Below are 10,419 nucleotides of genomic sequence, written 5' to 3' on the forward strand. Positions count from 1 at the left end.
GTGTGCTGGAGCTCCTGGCAGGTTCTGTGACCCCATGGGGGGACCCACGCTGGAGCATTCTGTTCCTGAAGGACTGCTCCCCATAGAAAGGACCTGCACTGGAGCAGCTAATGAAGAACTGCAGCCTGTGGGAAGGGTTCACGTTGGAGAAGGTCATGGAGGACTGTCTCCTGTGCGAGGGCCCCCGCACTGGAGCAGGGGAAGAGTGTGAGGAGTCCTCCCCCCAAGGAGGAAGGAGCAACAGAGATAGCATGTGATGAACTGACTGCAACTCCCATTCCCTGTCCCCCTGCTCTGCTGGCAGGGATGAGGTAGAGAATTTGGGATGGCAGTTAAGCCTGGGAAGAAGGAAGGGGTGGGGGGGAGCTGTTTTTAAGATTTGGTTTTATTTCTCAGATGTGATTGGTGGTAAGTTTATTTCCCCCGAGCTGAGCCTGTGCTCCCCATGACGGTAATTGCTGAGCGATCGCCGTGTCCTTACCTTGACCCTGAGCCTGTCATCGTGTTTCCGTTCCCTGTCCCACGGAGGAGGGGAGTGACAGAGCAGCTTTGGTGGGCACCTGGCATCTCGCCAGGGTCAACCCACCACAATCACTTATGCCAGGTGTAGCAGCAAGCGCAGAGCTTCCAGGAGCAGCCCCTGCCTGCGCTGAGCTCTGGAGCACAGCCAGGAGCCGGCCCAGGTGGCCTTACTCTGTTGCCTGCGGTTTTCTGAGATTCCGTGGCGTTCTAAACCTGGGAGGGGACACCCAAGCTGCCTTCTTCAGCGGGTGTAGGAGATCGCTGTGACCAAACCCGGGTTGTCCACTGCACCCAGCCTCCCTGAGGGTGCTGGTTTGTTAGCCCGGCTGACCTGCAGACCAAGCTGGAGGCCCCTGGGAAACGCCAGTGCAGCTGGTAGAGAGCTGTCGTGTTTTAAAAACCACTGAGCTGCCCGACACAAAACTTGCTCTAACAGTGCCGGCAGTGAAGCTGCTTTCTTTACCAACAGGTCCTCGAGGAGTGCGACACCACCACTCAGTGCTGAGCCATCCTCCTGACACGTCCTATTTGCATAGCCCCAAGAAGCTGGAGCAGCCGCCAGGGGCTCAGTGCTGCACCTTCACCTTCTTCCCTCTTGCAGGGCCTGGCAGTTACACCGTGGGCACCATGTCGGACCGCTTTGACTGCTACTACTGCCGCGAAAACCTGCAAGGGAAGAAGTACGTGCAGAAAGAGGGACGCCACTGCTGCGTCAAGTGCTTTGATAAGATCTGCGCCAACACCTGCATTGAGTGCAAGAAACCCATCGGAGCCGACTCCAAGGTGAGGGCTGAGCACTGGAACAGGGGATGTGAGGGTGGCAGGCACATGCTGATGACCCTCTGAATTTTTTTTTTCTGACTCTGGCCTGTTTGTGGTTTGCTCTGTGTAAACAAGTCCTCTCATGATTCCTCTGGCTGATGGGCCACACGCTCCTCGGCCAAAGAACCAGAGGCTCTGGGGCACTGCAGCAGGGATGCTCATGGCGCACTGCTTTGGCACAGGAGGTAGTCTCAGGATCTAGATTCAGCCTCATGAGCTGCTGAGTTGTCCCCAAGAGAATATGGCAGGTAATCCAGCCTGCACAGGACCAGAGAAAACGCACCTTCTGGCCAAAGCACCTGGGAGCCTAGAGTCTGATTTTTGTCAGTTTGTCAAATGTTGATGGCAATAGTGATGTATACCCGAACTTGGACAACCAGAGAAACCCACACTTGCGGAACTTCAAATCTCAAAGCTGTTGGTTTGAAGCAGCTTCCGCTACCCTGGAAGTCCAAAGTGACCGTGCTTGAGCCAGTGAGTTGGGTTAAATGGCCTTCCGGCTGCTCAGCGGGAGAGCAGGGCTCGTTGCTCACTCCATTTCTGCTCGTTCCAGGAGCTGCACTTCAAGAACCGTTACTGGCATGACAGCTGCTTCCGCTGCTTCAAGTGCTCCATGTCCTTGGTCAACGAGCCCTTCATGCTAAGGGAGAACAACAAGGTTTGGTGCAGCAACTGCACTGCTGTTGAGGATGCGCCCAGGTGTAAGGGCTGCTTCAAGCCTATTATCGCAGGTATTGGCACCAGGGAAGGGGTACAACCGCCGAACTCTGCCATGGAGGCCGTGCTTAGGGGTAGGGGCATCACGGTGCAAGGCTGGAGCACCACCAAATGGCACAACTTACTTCAGACTGCTGCTCTCACCTGTTCATTCACTTGTACTTGGGTGTTGAAAGGCCACTTTGCAGCTACCCCTCACGTGGACGGCTCACCCTAGCGGTTAATCTTGAACTGCTTCTCCCAAAAGCTTTGCTCTGTAAATCAAGGTCCTCTTCTCAGAAAGGCTCAGGCACCTGTCTGACAAATGGTTTAAGGGAAGGGAGAAGGCCCTGGCTAAGGTCAGATAGATACAGCAACTGACAGCTCATAGCCTGTCCCAGCTAGACCTGAATCCTGGGCAGAGGTGTGGACAGAGCTTGCCTAGGGGCATTGCACAGGGTGGGGAGTTTGCCACGAGCCTGAAATCCCACGTAACAATTCATTTCTGTCTGTGCAGGAGACCAAAACGTTGAGTACAAGAAGATGGTCTGGCATAAGGACTGTTTCACTTGCAGCCAGTGCAAGAAAGTGATTGGATCTGGGAGCTTCTTCCCCAAGGGCGATGACTTCTACTGTGTCTCCTGCCACGAGCAGAAGTTTGCGAAGACCTGTGCTAAATGCAAGAACGTAAGTCCTTCCACCGGCCAAGGCAGCTGCCAGGACTGGCCCTCGCACGGCTCTTTGGAAGCCGGCAGAGTAAACCAGTAGATAGATCGTGCTGAAGCTGCACCAGTGCTTATGTCTTTCCCTTGAGAGTGGTGCAAGCAGCTGGTGGTGTAACAACGGGAGAGCTGACGGTTCTTGCACATTGCTACATCTGAGCAGGGGCTGCAGGGGGATCTGATGGCAACTCTGCTGAAATCAAGCTGGCACTGGCCTTGCCCTTGCTTTGGGAATGGTTTAAGCTCTCTGGCAGGTATTTGTGCATTCAAGCAGTGAAACAGCATTCTACAAAATAGCCGTTTTACACCTTTTACAACTGATTAGAGTAGAATTGCAGAGTCATTGCAGTAAATTGAACTACTACAAAAGCTCCAGGCACGCAGGATTTCAGAATATAGTGCAGCACACTTGATTTCCATTTTAATGAAAACCTTCGCTGCGCAGTTTCATTTTAATGAAACCTTTCAAGAGCTCGCCCTGACAGAGCCCTCCTGCTCTACAGCCTGTGCCTGCATCACCTCTCTTGCTGAATCCCACCTCTGCTCTTTGCCCCCTAGCCCATCACTTCTGGAGGCCTCACTTACCAGGAGCAGCCTTGGCATTCGGAGTGTTTCATTTGCTCCAACTGCAAGAAGCCACTGGGCGGGAAGCGCTTCACGCCTGTAGAGGATGAGTTTTACTGTGTTGAATGCTACAAGGAGTGTGTTGCCAAGAAGTGCGCTGGCTGCAAGAATCCTATTACAGGTAAGTTGGATTATATGCAACTTGGGGGCAGGGGGTGCTTAAGGTCAGACCAGTGATTCCCAAAGACCTGCAGCTCAGAGGCTGCTGCCACCAGAAGCAGGTCCAGTATCCCCAGTCCAATCCCAGCAATTTACATGAGCTCTAGCTACAAGCCGTGTGCTCTTCTGGATGCAGTCTGAGTTAGAAATGGAGCTCTTCACCCTTCGCATGCCTCAAATTTACCTCCCTCAAAACCTTCCCAACCAGAACTGCTCCCACCTGGGAAACTTGAGCCTCAGAGCAATGTTTTATTGCCCCAAAGTGACATCTGCTTTGCTTCTGATGTATTTATTTCACGTTACATAGCTCTGAAAACGAGGGCACTGTCCTGCCAGTCCCATGAGACTTGCAATTCCGGTCTGCACTTTACAGTGTGGATCTGAGCCTGTAACAGCCAGGCAGGGCGTTCAGCCCAACCTGGGCTTGCTCTACGTCTTGATCTTTTAGTCAGCGTGACTGTTCCCTGGAGAAAGGAGCCAAGGGACAGTGCTTATTGCAGAGAAGCCCCATGCTAAGCTGCCCACTTCTCCGCGAGCAGCAAACAATGTGGTTTAGCTGTGGTTCTGGCTAGTACTTTAGGCATACACATAACGTACGCGCAGGAGGCAGGAAGGAGGGGCTCTGCTCTTAGTGGGTTTACCCAGCCACGGGAAAAGCTACTATCGCCGTCCTATAATTGTTTTCTCTCCTAGCAGGATTTGGAAGAGGAACTAGCGTGGTTAACTACGAAGATCAATCCTGGCACGATTACTGTTTCAAATGCACAAAGTGTGCTCGTGGTCTGGCCAACAAGCGCTTTGTTTGCCATAATGGAAAAATTTACTGTGCTGATTGTCCCAAACGACTGTAAGAAGCAGACAGCAACTGCTGTAAAAATGGATTTTAGAGCCCTGCTTTCCAAAACAGTCCTGGTAAAAGAGCAGGTTTTTGCATGTTAAGAACCTTAACTTTTTCCATTTTAGTATGAAAACTAAAGTAGCCTGGTTTGACTTCTGAAGCTCCTGCAGTAGAAAAGCATGTAGCATTGCAAAAATCTAACTTTGTTTCCAAGTAACTCTTAGTGTAAAGGCTTGAAATGATACTACATTAGCACCAGAGACCCCCATACTCCATAATCTGTGTGTGGCTTCAACTAAAACAACGCTGGTTTTACACTTCTCTAGTATATGTTTCAGCTTGGCACTTAAATGAAGTGGGTTTGACGAGGCATGCACCTCAGAAACGGAGATGCAAAGATTGCACCCAGGGTGAGGGCAATCCATTATTGCGCTTTCACAGCACAGGTACACTACAGCCATCCCTCCTTTAACAGCAGCTCAGTAACAGACACCGTAGCTGACCCTACCACACCGAACTGCCGCGTGTGTGTGGAATGGCTTCACCTTACATATAACCCCTTTTGGCAGTACCATTTAGCTTCAGTTAAGTTTCCATAAACTTGTTTTAGTCTTGATTTCCGCATGGTTTGCCCAAAAGTTTTGCTCATCAGCTTTTTTTACATCGTTGTTTAAACGAGGCTGTATGTATACCCTTATTAATCCATTAATGAGAAGTAGATCCTTCAACAACTACAACAACATGCACATGCATTTAGAAGTGCCTTAAAAATAGCTCAGACAACACTAGCTCTCCAATCCTGTCAGTGTATGTTTTATGATTTAATAAAAATGAGACTAGTGCTTGCTTGAGTCCTAGAGTCTGGAAAAACTGTTTTTTTTCATTTTGCCATCTTATACATTTGACACCTTCTGGCTGATCAAGTCTCATACACGGATACTGGCAAAGTGAAGAGTCAGTTGTTCTGCCACAGCAGCTTTGGTCTGAGGACCAAAACAACGCTTTCCATAAACTAATTAATTTTTAAAATATACAGCTGACACTGCATCATCTGCCAAGAACAGCCCGTGTGAAAAAAGCCCTTTGGTGAAGTTAGGTGCAAGTGCCACTGTCCATACACAGATCTATTATCCTTTGACAATCTCAACGCTGGTGTGAGGTTTTTTTTTTTTTCCCCCAGTAGTGAAATATAGGAGCAGCATCTAGTCACTCCCTTTTGTTCCCAAGCACCTACCAGAAACAAAGAACCCTTGCAAGAAAAACAAAGGGCAGCATCTTGCTGCACTCCTGACGGTCACTGCTCCACTGTGGCCAAGGAGCACTGCTGGACTCACTGCTAGAACACAAAGCTGCTGGTGCTACAGGTAAAAAACAAAGGTGTCAGGTGAAAAGCAAGGTAAAGAATTCAACGGTTATGAACACATCAGCAGCATGTACAAACCCAGCCAGACCCGAAGGTGTAGGTACAAACACCTTCCCAGCCATGCCAATGTGACTGCCTGAGAGGCTGCCAGGTGTGGGAACCGGCCGAGGGGAGGAGTTAGAGCAGTGCTCGAGGTAGGTCAGCATGGCAGGGGGTTGGGGACTCCTGGTAAGGTAACGTTTAGCATTTCAGAAAAAAAGCATTGTCCAACTGCAAAGTTTATTTAACAGCACACACATATTTACACAGAGCTGTAACAGACCATTCAACAAACAATATCAGCACAGAAAAAAATATCGGCATCTTTTTTTTGTTAGAGTGATTGTCTCTGCCAGAATGAAACCGCTATCATACAAAAATACATTTTTCCTTTTACCTAAGGCACTGCTCTAAAGTCTAAAACAGTTCTACCGCACCCCGACTAGCAAACAGCAGGAGTAAGAAGGCTGAGGTTTTCCTATCGTAACTGCGAGGTCAAGGAAAGAACACATCTAGTTCCAGCAAAACCATCCGCACTGAACTGCTGAGAACGCAGCTGCCACTTGGATGAGTCACTTGAATCGCAGTATCGGCCAACGGTTTAGCGCTATTGTTTGAAGTAATCACTTACCCAGGATATCTGCTACAGGAGATTTAAGAACAAGGCTGCATTATTACTGTTAGTAGCAATTTTTCAGAAGCTGCTCAGCTAATCGCCTCCTCACGCTGTGAAGAGCAGGCAAGACGAGGTTGAATAGATACTTAATGCAGGCTTCAGGGGAGGGCAAGTACAGGTATGCAGCTTGCAGCCACCGTACAAAGCTAGGACAGGAACGCTTAGAATAACTGACATGAACAACACGGGACTTCAGTGGTCTAATACCATTATGTACACAATAAAATAATACTTCCAAAAGTGTAGATAAACTTAAATAAGTAATTCAAAAGGAAAATTTTTAAAAGCATGATATGCTGAACTGCACTGTGACAGAAATCTCTCAGTACTCAACAGTTTTGTAGTATTTTAGTGCATATGCTGTAACACTCTTCGATGTTTGTCGATAGATTAAACCAGACGAGCGATGGTCCAGTATTGCATTTTGAAACTGCCGATATTTTCATATCACAAAATAAGGAATTTTTCTTCTCCATTCAAAATTGCAGATACTCAATTTTGCGTTTTTAAATAGCTCATGAACCAACAAGCGACAGTGTTTTTCTGGAACATTACAAAGGGAGTTTGGCTTTAACACACACTGACTGAGACTTATTTCATCACATGCCATTTTAGGATAATCAAATCTGGCAGGTAGCTGAGTGTGGAGCTCCAGTGGCATGTTGCTATATATGACAGATAGGAAAATAAAAAAACAGACTCAAACAGGTTACTGTAGAGGTTTGTTAAAGGGAAACAAGTGATATTTGAACAAGGAAATCTTACCTAACACTGAGCTACACAAACGGACAAGGAACATCAGTACAACAGTTTCCCTGAAATGTTTCAAGGTGCAAATTAGAAGTCTGTCATCCCTCCCCTGGTGTTTTTTGCAAACTTGAAGATGGATAAAGGTAAACAAGCAGCTTTTCAAAACAAGGCCTTCGGTACTGGATAAAACACTGGATTACTGAAGTGCAATCAGATTATTTCCAGGTCTCTAGTGTTCACAGTTCTGTCCAAAGAGCAAAGAGAAGAAAACATTTAACTATCATAACTGTGTGTCTGCCACACACGCCTATCGTCACTGTCACCGTCTACCTCCGGAGAGTGAGCACTTCGTTAGTGAGAACCACTTCGTTACTCACACAGACCAAAATCAGCGTGGTGGCTGTTTTAATATATGAATAACCGCTTTCACAGTTATGTACATTATATAAAAATCATGTCACGTCTGAACATTTTCAAGTTCAAAACTAAAAGGCAACACTTTCTCCACTAAAAAGTTTATCAATCATCAGGACAAATTTGGACCAGCAGTATCACAGTAAATCCATCTATTCCCATGGCCCAGTTAGTCGTGGCCTCCAGGAAAGCCTCAGTAAGGCTACATCCATGGGACCAAAATTCACAAGACGCAGAGTGACAGAGGAGACTCGGGAAACAGTTCAGTCTAGAAAAGTGCTACACTTTAATCAAAAGAAGTGCTACACATCACTTAAAATGTGGATAGCAAGTCTTGTTTTTCCACTACCGTTCACTGCAACTATTCGCACAGTCATTTATCTCACAGAAAGAGATCTCCTGCTGTGAGTACCTCCACTTGGGGTTTAGCTCCCACACCAGAGTTTAGGCTTACGTAAACTAGCTTACTGAAGCCTCTCTGACATGCCGTGCTGTACTGCATCAGTGTTTGGCTTCTCAAGTACAAATGCAGCCCTGCTGCTTTCAGAAAATTGTGTGTGCAGCTTTATTACTCCTCCCAGAGCATAACACAACCATCTGTTGAATTTGAGGTTGGTGTTACCCCCCTCTCAGCGAAGTGAAAGACTATTCTACAGTAAGTAGAGAGGACAGCTATTACCTTACCAGAGCCTGAAGAGACCTTTTAAGACCATGCAGGTCAGCATCAAAAAGTTATAGAACATGCCTAGGAGCGGAAAGGTCTTGTCTGCAGTTACATCAGACACCCTTTAAACTGTCGGTATCTTCAAGAGTAACGTGTGCCATTTAAGACACCTTAGAAGAAGCCTAAAAATACAACAGATGGGCTTGAGTGCTGGTAGGAGATACAGGAGCTTCGCAGGGGCTTGGTGGTGTCTTTGGAAGAGTCTTAATGTTGGGCCTTAGCTGCTGTCTAGAGTAGGTCCCTACGAAGGCATCAGTGGGTGACTCCTTCTGACAGAATGCAAGTTACAAGCGCTCAAGAGCTTTCCTTCTGGTCTATACACTGGAAAAAATGCCTTGAAATTAAGAAGCTGAAGTTAAGGCAAGGAAAGTAAAATGCAAGGAAGTTAATTACCTAGCCAGAGGAAGAGAGACAGGGAAATCAGCTTGGATTACCTGATGAAGCATCTATAGGTTTGGTCAATGAATTCACTGCACCATCTTCCTCAAAAGCCAATTTGGGACTAGAAGATATTGCAGCAGCATCATTCAAGTTTTGATTACAGTTGCCAGCAGAGATGCTGTCTGAGCTCAGTTTGGTTGACTTGGAATGTACTCCAACGTCAATAAACTCCTCAAAAGTCCACGAACCAGACTTCCCATTCAGATTCTGAATAAGTCCAATTGTATGCTCAGCTTCGTTAACAGCCAACTTCACCGAGTCATCGATAACCATTTCTTTCGCAGGATGGCTAGAAAAAACCAAATGGATACTTGTATTACAGTTTCTGCATGTTCAACCTTTAGAGTGATGATACAGGCCAGCCAGTTACCAGCCTGCACACTTCGGAAAGCACCGACTATCCTGAAGACATTCCCGGACAAGCTCCTCCAGCTGCCACGCAGGATCTCCCCTCCAAGAACCTATGGGGAAGAATGACTCGCCAACCAACCTATTGCCCCTCTTTACTGTACTCATAGCTGTCCGGAAAGGTCTGGCTCCAGAAATTTGATACGAGAGAGCAACAAGTTTGAAGCCCTGTACTATTAAAACTCTATTTTAACATATATTTTTCCCTTTTTTTTTTTTCCAGTTAAGGCTTTTTAAACATAAAACTGAGCCTCAGAAGACTAGCAGTATTTAAACCAGATTCAAAATCTAAACCCAAATCAGAGCGATCAATTCTCATTCATTCTTAAGAAAATCATGAAAATGTCTTTATACTTCATCCCTGGAGGCATGAGATTAATTTATCATCACTTTAAAAAGAGTTCACAATGTCATTTCTAAATCATTAGCATTTAGATGAGCGAATGGAACAAGCCAGACTGGGCAGATTTTCCAGTAGTAGATAGAAAAGCATTATGTTCCAAAAGATAAAATGCTTAATACTAAAAAAATTTGTATTAAAGGAGGCTTTTGTGTTGTATCTGGTGTTTCAGCGCAACTGAAGCTGTTCTAGTGCTTTCTGGGAGTTATTCTTCCTTTTCAGTTTCCCTGTGCAATGCTTTGTTAATGAGAAGGACTGATAGCCATTGCAAGGGAGAAGGTGTCAACGGCCAGTGCCGTTCTCTGCAAGTAACACTGCCACGCTGCTGGCTCTATGTCTCACCTCCCAGCAAAGCCATGTTAACCTGGTGCCAGCTGAACACACTATTATCCCGAACTAGGTGCTTCTGCATGAAGCAGAGGACTGCCAGTGCGCACACACCACATGCCTGCAGCAAGCCAGAGAAATACCACAGAGCTAGTGGGGTGCAAAATTTAAGGTAACGCCCCATACGGCACTAAATTTAATTTAAACATAGAGGGAGATTTCCTGTGTGGTGGGTAACTGCTCTGACAGTAAAGCAGCCACCTACACTCACAGACTCACCTGGAATCCTTTAATTCAGGAACAAGCAGAGACCCCTCATCGCTTTTCAAATCACCTCCATTCATAAACACTTCACTGCTCTTCAACTCTGACACATCTTGTTCCTCAGATTCTGTACAGATCAGGCTATGAGCACGCTCTAAAGAATCTTCTGCCTCCCCCTTGACTTCCTGGGGTAAGTCAATGCCGTTGAGCTTTCCTGAAAGTGGTGGGGG

The 10,419-nt window shown here is 46.8% G+C and overlaps 1 protein-coding gene across 2 annotated transcripts; it reads left to right on the forward strand.

Moving 5' to 3' along the window:
• Positions 1 to 1,126: 1,126 nt before the first annotated feature.
• On the forward strand, positions 1,127 to 4,419 carry FHL1 (four and a half LIM domains 1). 2 transcript variants are annotated; one of them, XM_010143511.1, is made up of 5 exons: positions 1,127 to 1,305; positions 1,898 to 2,075; positions 2,558 to 2,727; positions 3,321 to 3,507; positions 4,242 to 4,419. In XM_010143511.1, exons 1-5 carry the CDS (start codon positions 1,150 to 1,152, stop codon positions 4,394 to 4,396), a joined length of 846 nt encoding a protein of 281 aa, XP_010141813.1. In that variant the 5' UTR covers positions 1,127 to 1,149; the 3' UTR covers positions 4,397 to 4,419. The 2 variants fall into 2 exon arrangements, with proteins under 2 accessions (XP_010141813.1, XP_010141807.1); XM_010143505.1 differs by having other exon boundaries at positions 4,239 to 4,396.
• Positions 4,420 to 10,419: the final 6,000 nt, after the last annotated feature.

Source organism: Buceros rhinoceros, unplaced genomic scaffold, assembly GCF_000710305.1.
Source record: "Buceros rhinoceros silvestris isolate BGI_N320 unplaced genomic scaffold, ASM71030v1 scaffold36320, whole genome shotgun sequence".
Taxonomy (NCBI): domain Eukaryota; kingdom Metazoa; phylum Chordata; class Aves; order Bucerotiformes; family Bucerotidae; genus Buceros; species Buceros rhinoceros.

Excerpts from the sequence above, each read along its gene's own strand:
- FHL1 (XM_010143505.1), top strand. The coding sequence starts at position 1,150 with ATGTCGGACCGCTTTGACTGCTACTACTGCCGCGAAAACCTGCAAGGG. Across the intron at positions 2,728-3,320 it reads CCTGTGCTAAATGCAAGAAC|CCCATCACTTCTGGAGGCCT; the intron begins GTAAGTCCTTCC and ends TTTGCCCCCTAG. Across the intron at positions 3,508-4,238 it reads CTGCAAGAATCCTATTACAG|CAGGATTTGGAAGAGGAACT; the intron begins GTAAGTTGGATT and ends TTTCTCTCCTAG.